Raw genomic sequence first — 27,329 nt, 5'->3', positions numbered from 1 at the left:
TGACATCTTTATGTAAAGCTGCTCACTGCAAACAAGCTGAAACATTTAGCGTAAGGAAACAATTTTAGAGATGTAATCTTTTATTTACACATATTATTCGTTTACACCCCTAGCAGTTTCATTTTGCTAAAAGAATACCTTCTCTGGATTTCTGAATCTCAGTTGAAATTAAAGTGATTTTAAAAAGAATTTTTTTACTTAAATATGCTGCATTTTAGTGTAGAGCTTTGGCTATCTTGAATACAATACATTGAATATCCCAATATTTAATGAAACAACTGTATATATTTTTTATTAAAAAATAATTAGAAATGAAACAAGATTCTGTACATAAGATAAGCTATTTGCCATGCTTTTCCATTAGGTCTACATTTTTATTTCTTCTATTTTGGATATTCTGCACATTTTCAAACTTTCAACATTTCCCAATAAGCTGTCATACTGTACATCTGTTAGACAAAACAGTGAAGATATGGCTCTACACCTCAGAGGAGCAGAGAATATAATATTCTTTAGACAGATATATTTTGTGGGGCTGACAGGCTGCTCAGACTCACAGTGGTGAAAACAGCATGTTTTCTGCTACAAATATAACATACACAGAGTATAGATCTTATTAGAAGTGGAAAGCTCTGCTTCACTGACATGAAACTTGAGGAGAACACTGGAAGACTGTCACTGAATTGTGTCTCACCTACATTTAAATACCTATGTTCACCATGAAGCCATCTCCCGGCCCTTTTCTTGTGCTTGTAGTTTCATAAACCCTAGACCCGGAGGTATTGATTAGAATGTGTTGCGTTAATGGAGCTGTAGTCAGGAACACCATACGAATTTGTTTAAATTCTGAGGCCGCAGAACCCAATGCTAAGGCAACAGGGCCCAATACTAAGTAAGTGGTCCCTAAATCTGAGGCAGTAGGGCCCAATACTGAGACAGCAGACCCCAATGCTGAGGCAATGAGACCAATTCTGAGGCAGGATGTCCCTGAAATGACAGAGCTTTTTCCCTCTGTACTTCTCCTATGAATAAAACCGTGCTTCTAGAAGATTGACTTTGCACGGAAATAAAATGACCCTGTATACTGTAAATCAACAAATGAGAATATGCTCTACTGCTTTAGAGTCTGATGTTCAAGGGCTCTTGTCCACAGATCTCCTCCTCTTATCTCCATGTTGAATTCCTCTTCCTATGTTGAATAAACTGTTAGAATGTAAAACATCTTCCCATTAAAGAACCCCATTTTTCTTTCTATTGTGTTTTCCTTTCACACACAGTTTTAGAAGTCCCTCTATTAATTTGTCATCATTACCCTTTTGATTTTGCTACATTGCTTTGTTCTTCTTTGGGATAAGGAATCAAGGTACAATTTCCATCTGTACAGTTTTATTACTTGTATAATCTCCACATCGTGACAAAAACTCTAGAACTGTATTTGGAAAAAAAAGAACACATTTTAATTTAGTGCCATCAAATGAAAGTCCTGAGTTGCTTCTAAGTATGTGACCTTTTGTAAACTTTAAAAATGGTATCTGATTGTTGTGTTTCAATATGTGGTGTCAAAGTTATTCTTTATTTGCCACATGTGGAGAGTTGTAATTCTGAAACAAAGGCTGAAGAAAAAGTCCAACCGTCCCAACAACGCAGACGAATACAAATATCCACAGGAAAAGTCGGTCAATAACCATGGCCACATATTTCCAGTCTTCAATTATCTAAAGAAAAATGAAAAAGCAGGGATTAGATTTCATAATTCACTTACTGTATTATCAATATCCTTAGTAATTTCCATTGGCAGAGTTAATCTTAAACTTTAATTTCCAGTATTCTATAAATGATAAAAAGGTGAAAAATGTAGTTATCACTTGCACTTCTCCCAGTGTGCTTAATTATAACCTACATTTAAAGTAAGTTTCAACTAAATAAATAAGTTCTGTTATTTTTCATAAAAAAGGACAATATGTCCAATGGAAGACAGGTAAGAATCCCACTTTAAGTGACTCCAAGTTGACACTATGATTATTACAATGTAAGGCATGAAATCAATTATTACTGCTGTTATTCCATAGACACAAAAATGTATTTGGTGCTTGAAATACTGCAAAAAGAAAATAAACACTGGTACTTATTTTTCCTCTATTTAGACCTTAATTTGAAGACCTTCTATAGCTACAGAAAAAAGGGAGAGATTGGCTATCAATAGCAGATAAAACACATTGGCTCTATAAGTATAATAATACAGGATGAAGATATATATGTAATATTCTTTGCAAGATAGAATTCAATGTTTTATATAATAACATTCACTGCATAATTAAAATCTAAATGGTGTAAATTATCACACTATCATGTGCCAGACTGTCTACATTCTAGGCCATTCTCAAAGGATTACTTCCAGGATAACAATCTCTTTTCATTCTAATTTGCATTTTCATGACACACCAAGAGTGGGAGAGTATAAGGTTATCTAGTCTACTTACACTTTCATCATCATCCTCACTCCTCATGTGCTCGGCGATGAACCGCACACCATCCACCGCCTCCTCCATGTCAGGGTTGCATTTGATGGTCATCCGCTTCCTGAATTCTGTGTTTTCGGGCAGGTCGCTGATTTTCCACCCATATTTCTTGGCAGATTCTTCGTTGACGTAGAAGGAATCGGCATCACCTTTGCCCGCTTTGAGGTCAGGGTGGGACTTCTGCTGCTTTCTGTGGAACCTCTCCCTGACGTTGGTGTTGTCGGGCCTCTTCATGAACAACGCAGCTGGGAGCTTGTCCAGGAACACTCTTTTTACCCACTCGGGCATCGTGTGTGTGCTGGGAGACCGGTGATGGATGTTCAGCACGCAGACACTGGTGACGATGGAAAACGTCACCAGAACCATGGTGAACATCAGGTACTTGCCAATGAGCGGAACGGCGAGCGATGTAGGTGGAACTATCTTAGAGATCAGGAGCAGGAACACAGTTAAAGCGAGCAGCACCGAAATGCAGAGCGTCATTTTCTCTCCACAGTCTGAGGGAAGGTAGAAGACCAGTATCGCCAGGGATGTTATAAGAACGCAGGGGATTATTAAATTTATAGTATAAAACAAGGGCTTCCTCTTGATAATGAAGTCGTATGTAATGTCTACATAAGTAGCGTCTTCAGGGTCTTCGTTTTTCCTTCCTGGAAGGGAGACGATGTCCCACTCTCCGCTGGGAGTGAAGTCGTCTCGACTTGCAAAGTCGCTCATCAAGATCAGGTCTATTTCTGTGCGGTCATACGTCCAGGAGCGGAACTTCATGGTGCAGTTTTGCTGGTCAAAAGGAAAGTTCTTCACCTCAATTTTGCACGCACTCTTGTAGATGGCAGGTGGCAGCCAAAAGACATCCCCACTGCTAGATACAACAGCATTGCAGTAGAAGGAAACTTCATACGTTCCATCAGCACTGTGCAAGAATACAAACAACAGATAGATTAAAACAGCCACCAGTTCTGAACTTCACAAATTTCACTATTTAGTAATCTCTGCAATGTAACACAATAACTGCATTAAACCATATGTTTATTTTTATTCTAAGACATCTTGAGTGGAAATACACAATAATATTAGATGAGATATAGAATTAGATGAGATACAGAAGTTGTGATAGTGAAGATGCCATCTGGACAGAATTATCCATAAACAGTGAAAGCTAAACATAAAAACAAAATGAAAATAATAGATTTTATGTTGAACTGTTGTACAAACTCAATAATATGTCTTAATATCAGACAGCGGTCAGCAATTTTTTTGCAAGCTTCCCGCTTAAAATGAAGGATTTGTTAAAGTGGGTCACAACCTGAAATCAACTGAATTTAGTAAGCTTGTTCTGACAGCTGTAATGTCTTAATGTTTTTAAACTACTCTTCTAATCTCTTGTTGTAGTACTCCTCAGACAGTGGGCAGTACATGGATGGCTTAGTTTTAATTTTCACAAAGTCACATCCAAAATAATTCAGTGCAGGGATTTTAAACAAAGAACAGAACCTGGTTGTTTTATTTTTTTTTTCAGTGACAAATTCCAAGTTTGAGTCTACTAATTTAATTTACACTAATTTACTGACTAATTAAGACACTAATGTGTCTGAATCAACATAATTTTACCTTCAGTAAAAGAGCTATTGAAGTCTATAGCTACTGTATTCTCTGAACAGAGGCACAGAAAACTATGCTTTTTAATGTCACATGTATGTATTTTAATGTCTTCTGTAACAAAGGGCATTTATCTACTAGCTTAACAATCTTTACATTGAGAGTAAAGTACATGTGTTGATAGCATTTGGCTATTACAATCCTATTAGACAAAGAAAGCAAATGAGAATCCAGAATTATAAATGGCATTTTTTTTCTCTGCTCTTTGAATCCCAGAGTAAGGAACAGGACTAGTTATGACTTTTAAACATTGCTTTTGTTTGCAAGTATATGTAACATTTTTCATTCCCATGTCAAGAACCTACTGTATCCATTCACACATTTTCTAATCACTTTATTCCTTTGCAGTAAATGCTGATTTACACAGATGTAATATTTTTAGTGAGTTTGTGGGGGGGAAGGTGTGTTCAGATGAAACTACACACTAATGTGTCTAAATCTTTCTAAAGTGAAGTCTCCTATTGAATACTTCCATCCACCCATTTCCTTACCCATTCTTCCAGTTCAGGGTTGTAGGGGAGCCACAGCCTATCCCAGCAAGCTATGGGCGCATGGCAGGGTACACCCTGGATGGAACGCCAGTCCATAGCAATGGCACACAATCACACACCAAGGCCAATTTTTACAGAAGCCAATAATACCAGTCTTTGGACTGCAGGAGGAAACTGGGGCACCTGGAGGAAACCCATGTGAACACTGGGAGAACGTACAAACTCCACACAGACAGCGTCTCAGGAATTGATCCAGGGTCCCAGCACTCCAGGACACCAAAGCTCACCACTGTGCCACCACACCGCCCCTCAAAATCATTTCTGTTTAGGAATCCAAGTGCAGAAGCATTGGTAATGACATAATCTCATAAGCAAAGGACCCTTAGAGACTGGCAGTTCCAACTGATACACATTTTCCACACAGTGGTTGTGTGATTAATCCATGCTAATACACTTAGCCCTAATCCTGATTTGGGTAGAGTGAGACCATACAGTGTCTCTGCACTGCGTTTGCAATGCCTCAGTTTTGATTGCCATAGAAACAGAAAACAGAATTTAGTGAAGTGTGTTCCAGTTCATTTTAAATAACAAAGGGCTGAAAATAATCTAGAATCTGCTGTTTGTAAATCGTGTGACATATGCCCATTCTACCTCAATCAACAATCCTCATTTTGTTTTCGCGCCCATAGGGCTGAGGCTTCAGAGAGGTAATTATATAGAGACCAATTTACAGGAATCAAGGACGAGGCCAACTTCAGTCAACTGCTGTAGCAGCTGACCAGCAGAAAAGCCGGATCAGGACTGTATGACATCTATTGTTGATAAATACAATATAGTTTTGAAGACAAAATGTTACAAAATTTCAGCATTCGAAATCGTGAGCGAAGTTTCTGCTCCTAATCAACGACATTGATATGATAAAACAGTATGAGCAGACAATATTTAAACTGAACATCTCTTAAAATACAACTGTATGGTTTCTAAGTAACTTTAGTCATATTGTACTTTAGTGCCAGTGGCTGAACCACTGTATAAACAGCTAATATTAAGGTAAATATTATTTCAACATTGTTTTACTGTTAGCCGAGTAAATCTAAAAAAATTTTCAAAGGTTTAACAGAAAACCTCCGATTTGTGTTATTTTCCTGTAATGTTTGTACTGAGGTGGGGGAGGAGTAAAATCGCAGGTTAAATCTGATGCACCACATAATGTTATGTGGAGAATAATTAAATTGTAGTAAATATGGTACTGCAGCTATGATATACAAGAAATAATACTAAAAAAGAAAACTGAAGATAAAGAAATGATGTTGTAGGAAGTTCATTTACTGATCTTTCAACCTTTTCTTCTATTGAGGCAGAGGATTAATAGCGGCACGACATTTGAAAAGCTTAAAAACCTGAGTTTACACCAACACAAAAACCTAAGCACAGAGAAATGTAGCCTGGCTTAATGGATAAAACCTTTCTTCAAAAGGGTGACTGGATTTTCAGAGATCAAAACTGGGGCACAGACTTACATAATCTGTCATCCCACTCAGACAGTACCAAATCCATGATGGAATTATTCAAATATCTTTAAACCACAGAAGTTACATTTAAGTGAACGCCTGTACTAGATGCACTGCTCTGTCAGGAGGGTGAAAGTGATGGAAATGTCCTTTGTGTTTTGTGCTACCACAGCTACTGTTTGTAAATGTGGTGACCAAAGCAATCATATGCACCTCAGTTATAATTGTTACCCATAAAACATAAAAATACATATCCAAGTGAAAGCATTTCACGTCTGCCAAGTGAGCTGTATCTTGTTGTCAGGCCTACTGGGCTCCAAAAGCTTAAGAGAGGTGCGTGACTTCCTCATTAGTGTGTGAGCGATTAGTCATACGGTACATTTAATTATTCTTAACATTTTCAAAGAATTTGGTCAGGATACTGAGTCAAGCAATGGTGCAAAAAACAAACACCCTCCCAACCCCTTCTCCTAAAAATAGAAACCATCTAGGATTACACAACTGAAAGATCATGAACTGTGTTTAGCAGTCAAGATTTTTTTTACTTGTCAAATTAGCATGGTAATGTACTAATTTGCTATGGACTGCAGAACTAATTAGCCAGCAGAACACTGTGCAATTATGCAGTGTGGACTTACTTATTGTATAGAACAATGTCTGGTAGCCAGATGTGCTTGGATGGAATTCGGAGCTTCTTAATGCCTTCATACTCCTGGGGATCCCACTTCAAGCGATAGTCATTCCACTCCTGTGGCAGTAAAATTAAGCCATCAAACAAGGACTAATCTTTCACACAAAATCCACACCTACACACATAAACACATAATATATCAGCACCGTGTAACAGCCTTAATGGATTGATTGTCAGTCTGCCTCGTGTGCTTTTTTAATAACTTTTGGTAACACACCACTTTCAAGGACGATCTTCTTAAGTAGGAAATAACTAATTAAAATAGGTGCAGATAGCAAGATATTTGTACATTTCTCCTTTCTCAGTCTCCAGTTCAGCCTTTGCAGCGTTAGGGCACAGCCTCATCGATGTAGTGGTTTTCCATTATTAGGAAACTGAAAATGCTGGGCCACCATCCAATCTCTGTGAGAGCAGAAGGGGAACCTGAGCACCCCAGCTCCCCACACCTCTTAACATTAAATTTGAATTTCTGTTTATGGCGCTTTTGCCACACGGCTGTAGATCAAACTCCATAGGGCAGCACTGTTCGACAAAGCGCATGGGATTACGCTTTGTGTGGAAATCGCTGAGGTTTTACTCTGGACCCTGCAGTGCAGCGAATTTAAAGTGACTAAGCCACAGGAAATGCTCATGGTAAAAGAAGATTTTAAGGATCACGCTTACTTGATGGAAAACAATTTCAAAAATCAAATAGCTACAGTGTTATGTTAAGATACACAATTAATACATTCCAGTACATCATGTGAACTTGGTGACAGGTTGTTGTTTACCAGAGACTTGGTGAGTCTTCTCAAAGTCTTCAAGTCTCGTTTTAATTTATGGTCTTGGCAAGGATAGGAGGAGTTCATAGGACACTGACATTAATATGTTGTATTTTTATATTTTATCTGTGGGTTAACTGTGTAATGCATAGAAAAAAAATACAATAAATCAAACAAAATGACCATCAAATACACAAACTATTTTTAAAGGATGTTACAGGAAAGGACACTGCCAGAAATGACAGCTGCAGTACATTAGTTTTTTAAATAAACCTTTTAAACTGAAAGGTCATGAACAGTAAAAAGAAATAAACATAGAGTACAAGTACAGCACCCACCTGTGTGAGCCAAACATTTGTGGTCATTATCTGCTCCCTTTCATTCTGTCAAAGAGAGTAAGAGTACAGTGAGGACTTACAGACTGCGTGAGTACTAGCTGAATACCTCTCTGTCCTGGACACCACTAAACACCTGTCATTTCTCATTCACCTCTTGTCGGCAACTTTACAACACTGCTAAAGACAAGTCATCATCACCAAACAGCTGCCTTACTATACTTGACTATACACCAATACTGGAACACCAGGTAGCACTTGTTGCTATAATTTCCAACTAACTACATGCATCTGTGCAACATTATTGGGCATCGCTGCAAAATGCCTTTCTTCTATTTCTTTGCCAAACCTCATTCCGAACGACGAGGTGTTGTTTGTTGAACTGTTCGACCACAAAACAAAGTGAATCCTTACAGCGACGTGCCTGCAAAAACAGAGTACCTTGCCAAAATATTCGCCCCCTTCCAAAGATGTCCCATGTAGTTGGTAGAAACTTACCCAAAACGACTCACAGTTTTAATTGCTGCCAGAGGTGCTTCCTATACTGAATTCTTATACAATCAACGTATTTTATTTGTTCATTTTTATTTACGTTTTGATTAAAAACACACAGTTTTAAAAAGCGTGTCCATCTTAGTGATTCAACAAAACAGGACATCACTGGACAGGGGCTAACACTTTCCCAAGGCACTGTACATGAAGCATCATTACGGTAATTTCTTTATCACACCTCTGTAATTCACAGAATCGCATTGCCTCATTTGACTTACCACACTTATGAGCTGTGAGAGGGACACTTGAGTGGCAATGGTTACAAGCTGGCTCCTGTTCACAGCTGGTCTAATTAACTTGTTGTAGCGCTCTGGGCCCAGCAGGTAGCTCACTAGCCTTTCTTCTGCATCAGCTGCATAGGCGGCTGCAATAGAAGAGAAATAACGCAGCTGATTAGGCTTCAACTTATTAGGGACAGAAACGCTTTCAGCTCTGTGTACAAATTATACATCCCTCGGGATCAAATGCTCTCAAACCTAAAACATCACAAGTCAAAATTTAAAAAGCCTACGCCTTGTGCTTTAACTTACAACATATAAAGGGGTGGTGTGGTGGCTCTGTGGCTAAGAATCTGCGCCTGTGGTTGGAAGGTTGTCGGTTTGTATCCCGCGGCTGGCAGAGGAATCCTACTCTGTTGGGCCCCTGATCGAGGCCCTTCACCCCAGCTGCTCCAGGTGTGCCGTACAAATGGTTGACCCCGAGCTTCTCTCCCTGTCTGTGTGTCTCATGGAGAGCAAGTTGGGGTATGTGAAAAAGACAAATTCCTAATGCAAGAAATTGTATATGGCCAATAAAGTGATCTCATAAAGTATGTCGTTTGTACACTCATATCCCGGTATCCAAACCTAATTTGTTCCTGAAAATCTGTTCAGAAGGCAGGAGATCATAAATCGAAAATAAAAAGTCCATTATTTGTTATGGGGAAAATTCCACTCCGTTCTGAACCGAAGACAAGTTTACTCAAAAACCACCCTAAACATATAATACTATACAGACCACTATAGCAAGCTTAGTGAACAACGCAGTTTTACTCAAATAAGCCACCTATATTTGTAAAATAATTAATGATATCATATTTACATTTTTCATTCTTTCGTAATAGATCGGTGTGCATACTGTTGTTGACTATTCTGCTAAAGAATCATTTTCTCTTCCTTAAGACCCCATAATGAAAATCAACTACAAAACAAACACAAAAAACCACTTTGAAAATTTTGCTGTGATCATAAGCAAAGCACTGCTGCCTCACGGCATCATTGACCACAATACCTGTCTACTGTCAGGAACAAACAGCTGTTCTTTGGTGCTGAATTCAAATGTTCGCACAAGGTTCTCGGCCAAAATCCGTCACTTTCCAGCTTCAAAGTTCAAATTAACGAAAATTCGTTTTTAGAACAAATTACAAGGTACAAATTCTTCATGTTCGGATTAGCGAAAATTTGTATACCAAACGTTCCTATACCGGGGTATGAGTGTATTCTTATTTTTGTAATAAGTGACCATTGTCAAAGTTACCAAAAGCAGGCTATTCACTAATGGCGCTAACTTTGAGTACAATTAATATCCGGCAGCACAGACATCCACAATTTAAGCCTGGGATGTCATTCGCCAACTGTGACTAGGATTCCCCAGGCAGCAGCACAAAATAAACACAAACAGGGTCACATGGACCTTGAATCAGCCAAATTATTCTCAGGGGGCCCTACACCAGGAGCTTTGGACTTGTCAGGTGCCTGTGAGCTAGTTGTGATGTCAGTGAGAGACATGCCACTTCTCCAATCAGCGCCACCTCTCCTACAAGGCAATATGGAGCATAAATTGTGATCAATGCGATCAAATAAGAAATGGTTTCAACAGGTACATTTTGTCAGTGAAATACAAGCACAGGTCTTCATTTTCCCTGTGAAACTGAAGTATGTCAAGCCGATTAACAACTGTCAATTCCAAAGGAAGTACGGCGATTATTCAAAAAATATTCTGCGATTCAAACTTGTTTTAAAAAAAATTGCACTGACAGACCACATTTTCACAATTGAGAGTTACTGGGTGATTTATTTATTCCTACAATAGACAGAAGAAAAATCTTTCTTTATGGATTGTTATGACCTACAGTAACTTTCCCATGAAAACACTCATTTCACATTTTACTATGTGTAATTTGGTGCCTTTCTGGCAACTGTCATTAAATGACAGCTACTGACACTTTTGATAAAATAAATAATAAGCAGTATAATATCAAGAATAACAAAATAAGGCACCTTCTTACCTAATAATAAGACACACAGAAATGAACTCTGTTCTCACTACATATAATCTTTTTTAAACAGAGAAACTTTTATATTTTCACAGTTTATTTAATCTTTCCTTGGCTTGGTTTCCAAAGAATGGAGGCTTACAGTACATCAGACCCTTAAGCTATAAATATAGTGCCCAAGAGACTGAGGCCAAGAGCCTTTGCTTACTTAGAAAAACTGTAAACTGCCACTGTCTGCAGCTGTACTGTTCGCATTCGTTCCACAGGGATTCTGGGGCTCTTTAGAGCAGCCCAGGGAACTTTTTTGAAACAGTGAGAAAAATAAGAGATCAGATCACTCTGATGAACAAAGAGACAACAAAGCAATAAAAAAGTAGAGTTTGCAGGCAGGCCTATATGTGGATGGGAGTGTGCACACAATCCTTGGTTGGCTGTAATCTCTCATCTGTCACTTTGTTCAAAGAGACAAGAGTGTGCTGTTCTCATTGTCTTGGTCTGCATCCCTAATGTTAGTTCTAATTAGACATCTGATGAAATTATATACAGTATATGAGATATTACGTAGCTATTATTTACATCAAATATATTTATATACTGTACATATTTATAGATATACTAGTGTAAATTCTCTCTGGAGAACAAGTGGGCCAGTCAGAGACTTCTGTAATAAAAGGCAAATCTAAATCAGAACTTGCCTCAAGGGAAACACATAAGCTGCTACACCTGATCTTTGGGACGCTCTGGGACCAAAACAACAGGTCTGTCTGGCAAAGCTGGCGATATAGGCTTTAGGTAGAAGAGTAATCACTAGCTGTAAGACTTTACTCCCGATCAATGCTTTTATAACTTTTGTTCCTATTTATATCATCTATCCCTTCATTTTCTGTTATAGGGTTGCGGAGGAGCCAGAGCCTATCTCGGCAACCTACTGTACAGACACATGGCTGGATACCACCGTACCTGGATGGGATGCCAGTCCATCATAGGGCACACACAGACACAAACACAGACATACTCACACTCATGTTTCCCAGAAGCCAAATAACCTACCAGTATGGCTTGGAATGTGGGAAGAACCCAGAGCACCCGGAGGAAACCCATGAGAACACAGGGAGAACATACACACTCCACACAGACAGAACCCCAGGTCCAGAATTGAACCCAAAGCCCTAGAACCACTGTGCCACCCTACTCGTACAATATAAAACATACTGTAACATGCATCCTGGTGTCCTATAGGTGCACACTATGGCACCACAGAAGACTTTTAATCACATTTCCCCTGACTCCTTTGTGATAGTGTAAACAAGTCTTCCTGTCAATCCCCTACACCTAGTTAAGATTCAAATTTTGTGGAAGTCACAAAAGGTCAAGGTTTAAGTGATTTTAAATTCAGCCCATTCTGATATGGACCTGTAAGGCACATGAGTGATGTACTTATGATGTTATTTATCATATACAGTACATAATACAGGAATAATCTTAGTAATCTAACAGTAGAAGGCAGGAAGTGTCCAATAAAATACTAACTATAACATAATCAATAAAGTTTAAAGAAAAAAACCTTGATGGCAGAGCACATACTGTATTAAGTCACAACTTCAAACCTACCTATCAACTACACAACTACACATTACAGACTCAGCATGTAATGGTGGGTTTCTACTATTTACAAGTCAGAAGCTTCTGACGTCATGGCTTAGCAGAATTTATTTAACAAACTGTGCATATGGACTAAGAACTGACTCATTTAACTTGTTTCCATTAGGTTCTTTACTTGATACAAATCAAAATAACCACCCGTAAACTGTGTACAGTATAACCTCTCACTGCCCTCTGTTTCCTGATGCTGGCTATTTCAAATGAAATAGTAATGTATTGTTACAGACTGTGAGGTGACTATGGAAGTGTCTCAAAGAATCTAGGTAACCCCTAGCTTGTGTTAACATTTGCACTTCCTGCAGCTTTGAAACAAGGGATGTTTGCTTAGTTGTGCTGGGTGTGAGAAACGCCCATCAAATGATTCTTCTGGTTTACCTTAGTTAATTAGGGTGATGAATGTGAAGGATTAAAGATGGAGAGACACAGGGGAATGAATCAGAACAAAGGGGAGACTGGGACAAAAAAAATGTGTGCCAGAGGTCTTGACAAGTGGTCTTTCATAAAGATCAGGTTTGAGCTAAGTATTTGAACTTTGCTAGGAGAGCTTGATATTTTTATAGAGCATTTTAGGGTGTTTGTTAGGGAACTCGGATCTCCTGAGTAAAGAATCCCTCTGCTAAAAATGCCCTCTCCTAGTTTGTGGGTGCATTTTAGAATAGGGAGATTTATTCCTATTTATTTTGTGGCATGTGGGTTTGCAGAGAGAGAAATGTAACCACAGGTTGCATTCGATTTGGTTTAGGAGGCAGATTATCTCTTCTTTTGGCCTTTGTAGGCAATAAGTGTTGAATACTTTGTAAGAGTCTGCTATTTTTCTGGACAGTTAGACTCTGGAATGCTTTGTCTATAAACCTGTACTGTACACAGGGGAAGTTGTGTGTTGTATTCTTATGATGCGTTTAGTGTAGTGTGTGTATTGTCACTGTTAATAAATATTTGTTTAACCAAGTGTGCCAGAATTATTACTTGTTTCACCAAAACTGTGTCAGAGAACAAAGAATTCAGGTGCCTCTAACTATACCAACCACATTCTTGGCAGAAAGTTCGAGGTTATGATTATTCATTTTAATTATTGATTTATCCTCTTGGTCATTTCCTGCCTTTTCACCATAATTGTTTACCCTAATTTGTAATAGTATGATAAAAAAAAACAAAAGAATAAACATCTTCTAATCACACTAAGAATGTGTAAATTTTGATTGCTGCACTTAATTATGTACAAACTGCATTTGGCGGTTGTGTTAATAAATTCTCTAGGTTGTTATTGTCATTGCTCTGGACACCTTTGCAGAAGAGAGTTATCTACTCATTCATGAATTTTTCATGAAGCTTTCATGAATCTCAGAAAACCTTTCTTATACATTTTTTAAGTGTGGTAATTCATTTTCCTTCTGCTGTAAATTTTAACCTAGATTTTCGTCTGATAGTTCCAAAGTTCTGTTCTACTCAAGGACTGAGCACTGTTACCAGCATATGTCAGGACCACCGTTTTCAAAAGGCATTGACTTTTTTTACACTTCCACGTTTAAAATGTGCAATAAAAACAGATTTCCAGGAGTTTGCTTTAATGAGGCCATCTAGCAAATGATAAGGACAAAAAGCAGTACAAATTTAAAATAACGTATAAAATGAGGCATTCCTAAAAGTCCCACATGACCTTGAACAGTTAAGCAATCGGAGAGTAAGAAAATGAAAGATATGGATGTCTATTTGATGAATATTTGGGTTTGTTATTCTTCCTGGACCCCAAGGACATAGGGTTGTCTGTGCTCCCATGTAGATCAAGCAGCAAGAAAATACTCAATTTGAAGAGCAGATCGAGCCCTGTACACCTCCAGTGAGAGCCTAGGAATGGCCTTCAGCTGACCACCACTGAGATTCCTGTGGTTGTGTTGTGTCACACAATGAAAAGAGTGCTCCTGCATAAGATGGCAGGCAGCTCTGATAAGAATACAGCTCATGTACAAAGTGTTCGCCCTCCCCTTAAATTATGGCTGTATCCATGAATTATGTTAATTAACAACTGGCGAGTGAATGGCTTCAGTGTCTTGTGAAGGCAAAATGCATAGTAAAGGCTGGATTGCTATTGAAATCGACAGGGTATGCTTTTGGAAAAGCCCTGTAAAACGTAACATTTTGACATCAAGCAGAGATTTGCAGCATTGCTAAGGTATAAATGTTTAAAGCACTTATACAAGGCAGCCTAATGTCTTGGGACTTTTTCTTCATCTTGTCTTCCAAGCATCACATGAAATAATGGGCAGCACAAACTACTGCGTCTCTCTTCTAAGACTAGGAACAGCAGACAAAGACTAAATCTCACAAATTGCCCTTTAATCAACTACCTTACCTATTGATTTGCATACAGTTCAATAATCAGGAATGTCAGCAGTATTGCAAACCCTTACATGTGGAAAACTGGTCTATCAAAATCGCCTTTGATATCACGCTACAGTACTGTATATACTAAACACTCCTGTGAACATCTAATAATTCCCAAAGAGCAAAGAATATATTGACATTTCAGTGTTTTCTATTAAATATAATGTTTGTGTTTAAAAAGGCAAACCAGTAAAATCGAACCATTTCATTTAAGTGTTATCATGCCTGGGGTGAACTCAAGGGGCCGCATTTCACCCAAGGCTACTCAGACCTGCTCAGGATGGATCAATCCACACTGTTTGTACCACTGGTACGGTGCTCTGTCATTGAGCTGCTTCCGAGACTACAGTACTGCGCTTAGCCGTACTGACCTCTTTTACTGAAGTTTTTCCTCTCTGAATCCGCCTGAACATTTCCACATCTGTCCCCGAACCTGATTCCCCTGTCAATACCAGTGTCCTGCCCAGCTCCAGGCCAGCAGCCCCCTGTCTGTTCCTGTCCAGGAGACTGCGCTCGCTTTCAGAGCAGTCCTGTTCCCCTTTTTCTCCCTCGGTCACTCTCCATCCTGCCTCGGCCTTCTCCGGCAGCCTCCAACACGCAACACCCATTCATTCACTGTTCCAGTTTACTGTACCCCAGATTCCTCAGCATTCTCAGCACTTCCATAAAAAAAATGTCCATGTTAAATTGTGTTTGATTGCATTAAATTAACTACAAGATGCGGCAGACCTGCACAGAGAAAAATAATTTCGTATACAGTAGCTGTTTAAATCAATAGAAATGGAAAAACAGAAGTGAAAAATAGATCAATAGTTCAGTTTACACAGACGTGAATATAAAAAAAAACAGTGTTAAGGACAAACATAAGTCATTTTTGCTGGCACGGGGTTACAGGTGTTTTATATAACTGCAACAGGCTCTGTCATGTGAAATTTACACTGCTATGTTCTACTGATGACCCTGGGATCAGGTGCAATAATGTTTATTTTAGATTCATTTTATGAGTAGTGCCCAGGGCAAAGGTGTTCAAAGCCCATGGTCATAAGGAAGAGATGGAATTGCAAAGTTTGATTTGACAGAAGCGGCACAGTTTTGTTTGCACAGACAGTATACAGCACAGCAAAATACAGCTCTAATTAATACATACAACATAGCAACCATTATTGTACTAAGTCAGAAAAATCACATCTTGAAAAAGAGATCAAATCTTACTTGCAAAGCTGGATAAACTTAGTACTTAACCAACTGTCTGCAGTAAAAAGGGAACAGAATTTTACAACATATATAAGAGTAACAGTGTCATATTTGATATTGTCCCATATTAGAACTCATAGTCTGAACTGGTGGATTTAACTTTTAAATTTTAACTAAAACATTTGCACTGTGGCCAATTTTTTCTGGAAAAAGTTTAAATCACAAACTTATAGGCTATTGCCAAATAACCCCCCGGGGATATCTACTCATACAAAGTCTTTGGTTTGACTTTAAAATAAGAATTTTATTGACCACATTTTTTTAAACATGAACTAAATCATCTAGATTGATGAGGAAGAATAAGCTGTATGCTGGGTGCCTGTGCATGACTGTCAATGTTGCATGAAACCTTTAACCTTAAAGCCATTAAACAAATTCCTGGCAAGAACGATAATGTGCATTGATGGATTCAGTCATCCTAAAAAAAACAGCAATGCAGGAAACAATTTGATTTAAGAAGTAAATAAAATATTGGTTTACAAATGGGGGGGGTTACAAAACTGGTAAAAATCAGGAACTGACTGAGCAGTTTAGTCAATCAGTGAAATAATTATTCATAACCCCCAAGTGTACGTGATTTCTATACCCGAGCGGCTGGCATAACTAGAGGCATGTGAATTCTTTACTCTCTGGCACAGCTTTGTTGAAAGGAGTAATTAATTATCCAAGCACACTTCGTTAAAACAAATATTTATTATAATGACAAAACACACAAACTACACTACACACAACATGCAACACACAAAGTTACATTATATACAGTATTTACAGACAAGGCGTTTCAGAGGCCTAACATTTTGGTCACCCAGAAAACGCCAGACTGCTACCAAGCACTAAACTCTTAATATGCCTACAGTAGCCACACAAGAGATGAGCTGCCTTCTAACTAAATAAAAAGCAACCTGCAGTTAAATCTCTCTCTCCACCCTGGTTGCCACAAAATAAATTCGAGCCTAGATCCCTACCCATAAAATATACCCTAATCAGGAAAGACATCTGTTACTGAGGTATCTTTTACCCAGGAAACCCAAGTTCCCTGATAAACAGAAAAGCCTGCTCTCTCTAACAGGGTTCAAGTACTTAGCTCCAGTCAGGTTCTGTTTGGATGATCATGACTTGGGAGCTCTCGCCTGGCGTAAGCTTCAAGTCCCAACTCCTCCGGACTCCTCTCTCTTCTACCTGCTTCTCCTTCTCTCCTCTCCTTCTTCCCCTCCTTTTTTTCTCTTAAGGTGAACTTATACTGTGTCTTTCTGCCCTGCTCCTTTGCAATCATTAATCCACAACTTGCCTAGGCACACTAAAATAAACTTTTCTATTGTTTCTGCTCAAGGGACCCCCAGACTTCAGCAAACATCCTCTCTGCTTTGAAGTTAGAAGTGTTTACTCTTCCCAGTGGCACAAACTTTATCTAAAATCTAAGAGACACTCCTCAGTCACCCAAAACTGTAATAATATTAACAGGTTTTATTCCAGAATTACTAATGGGAAAACATGCCATCCTGACTCCAAGGATCCATTAAAAACTGGACCACTAAAGGTCAATTTTGCCATCACTGTTTACTGTAAAGACTTGATCATGTTCAAATGACTCCATATGTCTTGTGTTTTCAAGCCTTCTGATCTGACATCAGCAGCACAACAGTTTAATCTCAGGTCATGAAAAACGTGAATTTTAGAACAGGCCTGGATTTGTACTGTCAGGTAAAAAAAAATGTCTTTAATGTTCTCTGCTAAGGCTTAATGCCGGCCCCTTGATTAATGCAAGCATGTAAACTTTACTGTTCTGCGAGTGAGTGTCTTAAAATAAAAAAAATATATGTGTCATAGTAAGATACAAGCTGAAACTGAATTAAAAAAGCAAGCTGGGAATGTAGCTCGCAGTGCATGCTTTGCATATACTGTATGAGGTTCCGTGTTCAGTCCCTGGCATTGCTAGATGCTTCATGTTGAACATATTGCTCAGTCTTCTATGGCCAGATGGGTTATAAATGAGAAGAGGTCATTTGACCTTTCTTAATTGTTAATACCACCGGTAGTAATAGTTTCAGATAGCTAGAAGTGTACATTTATAAATGTGTGGAAAAAATGAAGAACAATTTTCCAACTCAATGTACAGGTAACGTTATTGCTTAGGACTTGGATGATTTATTGTCACTTTCATCAGAAGACTGGAGAGAAAGCAGATAAATGTTATTTCAGAAATTAGATGACAGGGGTGGTGCCTATTCGTTACATCAATATAGTATTGCACCTACACCTTCTACAGTATGTGTGTGTCATGAACTTTTTAGATTTATATCAGAGTACTGTGGGATAAAAAGGGTGAAAAATATGGTTCTAAGATATAGTCAACACAGATTTAAAAAAGGTAGGATCATGAGAACGTATTAGGTTTATCAGACAAAAGCAAACAGTGCTGTGGATAACTTTAGGACACACAATCTGACACATGCACATTCTCAGAAAGTGGAATAGACCTGTCTTTAAACTTAAAGCTGCAGGCATCCAAGGTAAGAGGTGAACGTGGATAAACAATTGGTCAAAAAGCAGATACAGAGTACTGATGATCCAGCCAATATGTAATGTTTCAGTGCTGTTACTATGTCACTGTTACTAAATTTCATCATTTCAGTCTTTTCTATTTTTTTTCTAATCATTTCTGCATTCTAGAAACTAGGTTGAAGTCTGAGGCCTATGAAAGCGGTAGATAAAACTACTATAACTTGCCAGCGTCTAAAATGGAATGGTTCGCTTGCTGGTTTCATCAATACAATCAGAGTACAACTTGATACTGATGAATATTTCATAAAAAAATGCCTTGAAAAGGATTCCAGAAAGTGCTCGATAATCTGCCACTCTAGCAACATCAACCACTTTTTTTATCTAGTTAAAGCGTGGACACCTAGACTTCAGTCTGTTTCATTTCTTGTAGGAGCCATATATAAAACAGAAGAACAATGTTCAATAAATGCCTGAGGTTGTGCGTTAAACTGCCATATATATTTGACTTCCACGCCATGGTCCTCATAAAATTCTCTGGATTTACAAACATGTTACTTGAATTTAGTGCCTTGTATCCTTGGTTACTGACATTTATTGGCCACCTATTGGTTGGACTAAAAAATGTGTTTTATCTACAGAAAAAAATATAATGCTAACCAAATCATTAAAAGCTTCAGTCAAAAGACATCTGCTTTGTGATATCTATTATATGATATATCCCCTTTCTCTATCAATACGTACCATGTTATATCCATGAATTAAAGGCTTTGCAGACACCTAAAGACATTTTAAGTCCCATTCTGTTTCCTCTGTAGTTTTCCATTTTTCCTAAGCAGCCTCTGAAATTCTCTACATTCTGCATCATGACTTTGAATGAGCTGCAGATTAGCGTATGAGTCACTACATTTTTGAGTAGGGAAAGAGTTGGAACTCAGCTGGAATTCAGGCACCACTCACTCAATGTACCGGACATTTGACATTGTGCCACTGTTGCAGAACTTACTTTATATATGATATTGGTTTAAAATAATAAACACAATTACAAGAGGCTCTCCGAGGTCAAGCAATATTTTAAAAAATATATAGACAGCAAAAGGGAATGTGTCCTTAGCACAAGTGAATCCTGTGACATTACAATTTCTATGTTAGTACAGTATGTCTACTCTACTATATATCTGGCCTTATTCTAAGTAAAAATATATTTTCTAATATTGGTACAAAACTGGATTTTAAACAGTTCTGTTCTTGTTAACACCTCACTGAATTTAACTGGAACTAGAAACTGAGATCCAGCTTATGAATTTACATTCTCATAATCGCACTCAGATCCCCTCTGCTATATTTTGACAGAAAATATTTCAGTTTCCCTCAGCATGTCTTCATAACCCATCCCTTAAGCCCTGCAATGAGTCTTATTGATCTTCTCTGAACTTTCTTCAACACTTTTTCATCCCATTTGTAAAGTAGGAAACCACAATTGTATACTGAACTCCAGATGTGGTCTAATTACTTTATTGTCCAGTACCCGCATAATATGTCTTAACTTGTTTTGTTCACTCTATGCAATGAAAACAAACATTGTGTTTTGTCTTTTTTATTGCTTCTGTGCATTGTCTGGTTGCTGAGAGCAATATAGTATTGTCCTCTATGTTTCTGACCTTTATGCCCAAATGAAAAACTAAGTTTATTAATATTTAATTTCTTTTACCACGTGTCCCATTTCTGAACCCTATGTGAATCTTCCCATCTGACCTAACTTGTGAAAATGGCTAGGATATTACATCTTGGTTTTCATCCTGACATTTCAAAATTAAGAGATTTACGGCAATAACATACTGTATATATTGAGATGCAAGCTGAGCTCTTTTTCCCACATGCTTGAGAGCACTGCTTGTGGGTTCCAATGATGGACCTTTATGGAGGTTAACAGGGGTTAAAAAGCAAATTTTATCAAATCAAATTAGATGTTTCCAGGCAACTGTCAAAGAGCCGTAATTAAGCATTATTTCCCAAATCAGTTACTATTATCTTCTACATAACTGATCCCAGCAAAACTGGATTTTGAGTCAAAACATATAAAATAAATAAGGTGACAACATTTCAGACACATTCTGTACCAGACAACACACACCAGAAAAAGTACACCTCACCCACATACTACATCCTGAAGTCCCACTCACTAAACACCACATTCAACACGCACAGCAAGACAATAACTAAATCTGCACCAAAGTGCACTTCAGCACCTGAATAATTTAGCCCTTTGCAGATATCTTTCTTTTAACTCTTTCAGATGGATTCAAAAACAACGAAGTCACCACAGTGAGATTTTCAAATCTTCCAAATTAAAATACAAAGAAGCACATATCAGAAATATAAGTTGTGCTCAAAAACATTGAGACAGAAAAGTTTTATGTTTTTATTTTATATATTGTTAAAATGGTTTTAGCTACTGAAATGTTCTCTTTATACATTAATAAGATAACTACCCTCTGCAGTAGCTTCCTTTTAACCCCATTCTTTTCAACAAAAACAGCCTCAGCTGTTTTAAATATCTGCATTAACTGTGCTTTAGATAACTTTCTAATGTCCTCTAGCTCACCCTGCAGAACATGGGCTCACCACAGTGAGATACAGCAATATAAAACATTCAGACTCATGGATTTGCTTAATGTTGTAGTGCTGACTTTCCTCATACAGCATGAAAAATAATAAATGTACAGATGTTTATAATATTTATTTTAAAATCCTCTATGTTGCCATCCCTATTATAAATCATATTATTGCACTTACATTAAATCTTACAATATTTGAGAAGGCTGACTCCAAACATTTCGGCAATAATGTGTGTTCGATTTGAGAGAAACAAAACAAAGTTAGAAAAGGTTTGATGCAAAGGTTTACTTTTGTGCGTCTTTTAGCTGCAAAGGCTTTAGCAATGAAAAAATCCTTGTACACATTTAATAGACAGGGCTTTAATTAGAAAATACTGCAAGCAAAACCTCTTTTACCAAGCAGGAAATCAAGAAATGAAAGATGTTGGAAGGCATGTTCTGTAGGGCACTCTGTAGCCTCATTTTTGTAGAAATAGATGGGCAGCACACCACAGGTTAAATGCCTGAATCCCCACTTGGATAGTATTTTAGAAACCTACAAAAGTCGAGGCTGTCCAGATCATGAGAAGGGATATCTATTTCACTTACTGTGGATCTCCCTAAAAACTTCCACTTTAAGAAATGACCCCTGAAAATAATATATAAGATAAAAGACAACACATTGCTACTTCACCCTAGTACTGAAATGTAAAAAGAGTTTTAATATTATGCTACAAAGATTTAACCTTTGAAAAACTTTGAAAAACTTTGAAAAACTCTACAAAAAGCACGTTTGTCCTATTTAGAGTTTGGAGTCTGGGCCTCAAATGCAGATACATTGATTACAACTCTATCCAGCTATCACATAGTTTATGTTTTACCTTTTTTCATTCCAGTCTAACATACTGTGCTAATTTCCAAGTGCTGATATATCTTCCCCTCATTTGTAACACTTACTGTACATTCCCAAAGAGAGTCAGAGCTACTGACTGAAGTATATGTCAAAATTGTACTTAGAATTATTTTCTAATGTAGGCCAATATACGAGTGAAAGTGCAACATGGAGGGTATCCAAAATAATAAGAAAAAGATTTAATATACTGTACATTGATAGTTATTACCAAGTTGTAAGTGATCATATATTTATATTACATCAATTTTAACATGAATACAGCCATGTAGAACAGTTGGGAATGGGGCATTAAAAGGTGACCTTATTACTTTATAACTTGTAAATTACACTTGCAGTACTTGGTGAAGGTACAGATCCTACACCTCAGTCTTCACTGTCAGCAGTTTATGTGTGTATAGGTTTGTGCATGATGTTTAAACACAAAAATAAAACATAAATTATATAAATGACATAAATTTGCAGCTACACCTTTTAGACTCACTGCTAACACAATCCAAGCTACAGTCTCTGGAAATCCCTAAATGCATACTAAAATAAAGATATGGTTTCTTCATGAATTTTATTAATTCCATTTTAAATAAGCTTAGATACAATATGCAAATTACAGAGCCAATCTCATTTTTGATGTGTGTAGACATATAAAAATTGACAGAGAAAATGTTGCAAAACATGAACACTTTTAAAAAGTAAACAAAGATATGACAGATGTAAAGAGGATAGAGGAAAATGAACTATAGACCACATTACAGACTTTTCACTTAGTTCCGCTGTGTATTTTTTGTAAGGGATCTTCGAAGCTGTCTCGTTAATCAATATTTGTATGATGCAAAGGTTCCATAGTTCACTGGTTAGAAAATCAATAATGTTCAATGCACATCCATGACACACGCTGAGTGAGCACAGTGCTTTCTAGATCTTGCTGTCAGAATGGGCCCGATAATTTCATAAATTCCAGATTACACATGAAGGTAACGTGATATTAAAACAGACAAAAGCCTCTATATTCTGGATTTCGTTTACTATCCCGCTAGAAAAATTGAGACAAATACACAAAGGTGATTATACTGCATGTTTAAGAAACTGATAGACTCCCCACGGTTTTTTTTAAATAAAGTTAAAAAATAAACATTTTAGTCAAATGAAATGTAAGTGAAGGCGCACTCTTTCCCCACATCTGAGAGGCATGTTCCTACTAAACAAAAATACAATAACATTTTCATCTCTGTATATAGCATCTTACATTCTCATCTTTATTTCACTTCAACGGGCAATTGTAAGCATTACGCGCCTGCATGGTGTTTACGGCGGTGATCTCATATTAAAATACAGACCCATTTCAACAGGGACTTATGGTAAGTCACATGATCAATTCTAAACCAAAATCGTATTAAAACCTGCCCGGTCAGCCATGTGGTTACATTGTTTTAATTTAATTACTTCTACAAACCACTTGCAATTAGCCTACCAGTTTTCAGTGTACGACATATGAGACGCTCAAATTGAAGGCCAGAGTTGTGCCTTCATTAAGTCTGAAATTACCATGCTTTGTTATTTACAAAAACAAAAAGCTATAGAATAAATATAGAATTCAAGCAGTTAAGTACAATTCAGTCGTAGTCAAATAGCATTTGCAAGACAGATTTTTCTGCAGTAGATAAGGTCCAGTTAAACTGTCAGTCCAAGGGAAACCACAAAACTAATCTATCACCCCTATGAAAACTTGACACACACCTGCTTTGCAAACACTGAAAACAATTACACGTTACACATAACGCAATGTACCATTTACCTAGCATTTCTATGTAGTATAAACATATCTAAAGACCATAAGTCTAAAACAAATATAAAGATTTTGAATCGTAAGAGTAAAGTTTTATAAACTGTCTGCCGGACAAAACTGAAAGGCATAATGACCTAAGCGAGTAATTGAACTACGTCTTATACACGATGTCCGAAATATTTTTTTTTCCCCACAACAAAAATAATCCATCCAGCAAAGCAAATAAATGTTCTGATATCGGTTCTGCATAGAAACCTTTTATATGAACTATAGTATGTACGTGCAGAATGTTATGCCTTATTTTTAGGAGACAACGTTATATTTGACTACTGTACGTCCTCTCCGCGGTTCATTATTCGATTATTTTACTTACTTGTCACGGCGAGGATGAGAAGAGTGAGCGATACTGTTGCCACAGCAGCCATCTCCTTTTGCCCGTCGGTAACTGGAATTGATGTTCAAACTTACAGTCGGATGTCCGGTTTATTAGTCAGCACAAGGCACCCTTGAAGAGAGAGAGAAACTCCTGTCCGTGCACTTTACAAAATTACCCCCCGAACGACACACAAAATGCCGGGGCACTGCAATCGGGGTATCCTACAGTATAGGAAGGAGCGCTATAAATATGATTCCTGTCTCCCGACTCCTTCAGCGAAACACTTCTTCAGTCAAAATTGGGAAAGGCGGACGAAGAGAGAATTGGCACCGCACACCTTCTCTTTAGATACAACTCCAGACAGTAGCGATAAAGTCACAACTGTTCTTCTCACTTTGAATTAAAATATTTTAGGTCTCCAGTCTACTTGTGTCGGTGCTTTTGTGCGCTTTTCTGTTATCCAACAGCGATATACAGAACTGACGTTTGTCGATAGTGAAGGAAAAAAAAACTATATACAGAATGCATATAATCACATGCAGTATACTACGAATTTAAAAATGACAGCGCTGTGATTTTTGACGAATGCATTTTTTAAACAGATTGAAGCTTGAATTTATAACAAGCTCGCTTCGCCTCTGAAACCATCCTCACTACAAGCGAAGTGCGCTGTTTTCTAGGAAGTCCTCATAAACTTTAAATCTGATGTGTTCAGACCTTAACATTATTCTAACCCTTATAGAAATCAACGCCAATGTGTTGTTTTTCGCATGTTTAAGGGCAGGCTATGGTTTAATTATTATTGTAATTAATTTTATACTTCAGCCACTGGTCCGTGTTCTCAGTCCCCGGTTGCTGCGCGGTCCCGTTTCTCCACAGACTTGCGACCCAGCCATGTGACTGGGGTAGGACTGCGCCATCCCGACAGAACTCCCCTGCTGTCAAGCAACCTTAAATTACTCTAAAGGCAAAGGGCTCTGCTGTATTCTCCATAAGCGTTATTTCTGTGTCCCTATTTAGTAGAATAACAAAACCTTAATTAACGCCTGTGGTTGCGAGTGCGTGTGTGAGTGTGGAGTGGGTGAGTAACGGGGGCAACGGGACACGGAGGGTCCGACAAAAGAAAAACTGGTCAAGTTTTGAGCATCCCTTGAGTTTTACACATTTAGCACTGGAGAAACTTTTGCACATGTGTTTATTCTTTACGAAATCGATGGGGCAGCTCAATTTCCTTGATATTCCAAGCGCTACTCTGTCTCTGATTCTGCTCAAATATTCCTCGCCTTCTTGGATTGTTGATTCCCTTTCGCAGCATCTAGGGGATCACTGATGTGAAGGAAGAAGTCCAGACGCAGAGCAACATGTCATTTCTGCAGCTTCAGCACATAACCATAACAGAAGTGTGGGAAAATATTAACCTTTCAACTGTGTACAGTGTATCTTTATATGTATTTAGTTTAATAATCCAAAATATTTTGCTAAAACATCCGGAAGGCTTGAGCAGTTTGCATCTTACACTGTTTTTTTTTCTATGACTGAACTCTACTCGTTCCATGCGGATCAGATGATTTTTTTAAAAAAATTGAATGGGAAATGCAGTCCCAGAACGGTATGAAATCTCGGTAACAAAATAAATTAATTGATGGTACGGGAAAAAATATTACAATTTCGCACAAACAAATTAAGCACAACATCGTGAAGTTTGTGAAAGTACCGTAAGTCCCAATGAGCCTGGTCTCCTCGGCTGCTTCACGTCAGTGAAAGTTATGTTGCCTCGTTCTGAATTGCAGATCATGGCGCTGTGCATACCTGGAAATGTTCTCCGTTTTGTGGTGTAGATTGCAGCTTTTACAAATTACTGTGTACATTTTACTTTTATTGTAGTTTGACACATACTTAGCAATGCTGATTCTTTCTAACCCTGAAATTTAACAATAGTGTTGCAGTTCCACTTTTTTAAATCCAATCTGCAATGTTCTACACTATGCAGAAGACTTTTCCTGCAGCTCTTTCACCAGTTTAAAAACAGCATTACAGATCATGAATGGAATGTACAGTAGATGTTAAGTAACAGGTGGAGTTAAAGAAGTGATATAAAATTTAACTGGAAATATAGTTCAAAACAAAGATGAGTGCCACTGCTGCCTCACAGGTCTTGGGTCCTGGGTTTGATTTCAGCCCCCAGCACCTTTTGTCTGAAGTTTGTAAGGTCATCCAGTTTTTAGCACGTTTGTTTTTCCAACCTCCCAAAGTCACACCAGCTTGGTTTGGCTGTTGTCACGAACCACATTGGCGTCTCAGGCCACACACCTGCAAAATATTATGCCTTGTGCCGTGTGAGACATCTTGGAAGCCCTGCCATGTTAATGGAAAGAGGTCCTTCCTGAAGAAGGTGGCTCTTCTTCCTCCAGAGAGAGCGCAGAGAGGTGATCTGGACACGTTGCAAAAGCCAGGCCGCCCTCTCACGTCAAGGGCCCACAGGCGCCCTGTGAGAGCGCAGACACACAGGGGAACATTCTATTTTGGAAACGGAGGCAGGTCGCCAGAAATTGAAGTGACAGGTAGCCAATGCATTGGGGGACCGGGCAAAGGCCAGACACCCCTTCTACTTGCTGGAGGCCGAGCCGGGTAGCCTGAAGGTCAGCAACAGGGTTGGGGGGAAGGTCTTTAAGCCCCAAAGGCACCAGAGCCCGTGAGGTCCCGGTGGTAGGATTTTGTGACTCGGACTATTTTCAGTATGTACTGTATGAGACTGGCAGGGACTTGTTAAGCCTTAGAAAGGGGGTCCTTGCCTGTGGACGCAAGGAGTCACAGACTCTGAGGCGAATTCTGCGGGCTCTGGCGTAGAGATGTCCAGAACCAGGATCCCATGACTATTTCTGCAGTTTTTTGTGCAGCCAATGGAGTCGAGCACGGAGCTCAGGTGGTTGGCTGTATTACTGATGGCCATGGGTCCCTAGAGGCAGTAGATGGATTGCAGCCTTGCTCTAAGCAGCTTTAATTGAAACACTTGAATGTCTGAACTTGTAACGGCGTGTATTTATTTACTTTTAAGAATTCCTTTGTGAGTGTTCTTTTGGTGGATGAAGTAGG

At 38.3% G+C, this 27,329-nt stretch overlaps 1 protein-coding gene across 1 annotated transcript; it reads right to left on the bottom strand.

The window, feature by feature from the left end:
- Window positions 1-265: 265 nt before the first annotated feature.
- chrnb5a (cholinergic receptor, nicotinic, beta 5a) lies at window positions 266-15,425 on the bottom strand. Its single transcript, XM_088929978.1, has 6 exons — window positions 15,189-15,425; window positions 8,738-8,923; window positions 7,971-8,015; window positions 6,819-6,928; window positions 2,481-3,432; window positions 266-1,715 (listed from the first exon to the last, which is right to left on the bottom strand). The coding sequence occupies exons 1-6, from the start codon at window positions 15,423-15,425 to the stop codon at window positions 1,566-1,568; spliced, it is 1,680 nt and encodes a 559-aa protein (XP_088786104.1). The 3' UTR covers window positions 266-1,565.
- Between the last annotated feature and the right edge of the window lie 11,904 nt (window positions 15,426-27,329).

This window comes from Atractosteus spatula, chromosome 1, assembly GCF_055471065.1.
Source record: "Atractosteus spatula isolate fAtrSpa1 chromosome 1, fAtrSpa1.hap1, whole genome shotgun sequence".
Classification (NCBI taxonomy): domain Eukaryota; kingdom Metazoa; phylum Chordata; class Actinopteri; order Semionotiformes; family Lepisosteidae; genus Atractosteus; species Atractosteus spatula.
Note: the sequence above shows the minus strand (reverse complement) of the source record. Positions and strands in the feature narration are given on the sequence as shown.

What these genes read in the sequence shown, in the direction of transcription:
- chrnb5a (XM_088929978.1), bottom strand. Translation starts at nt 15,425, where the DNA reads ATGGGTGTTGCGTGTTGGAGGCTGCCGGAGAAGGCCGAGGCAGGATGG. An exon ending in CAAATGTTTGGCTCACACAG is followed by an intron (nt 6,929 to 7,970) that starts GTGGGTGCTGTA and finishes TTACTGCCACAG; the next exon opens with GAGTGGAATGACTATCGCTT. An exon ending in GTGAGGATGATGATGAAAGT is followed by an intron (nt 1,716 to 2,480) that starts GTAAGTAGACTA and finishes ATTTTTCTTTAG; the next exon opens with ATAATTGAAGACTGGAAATA.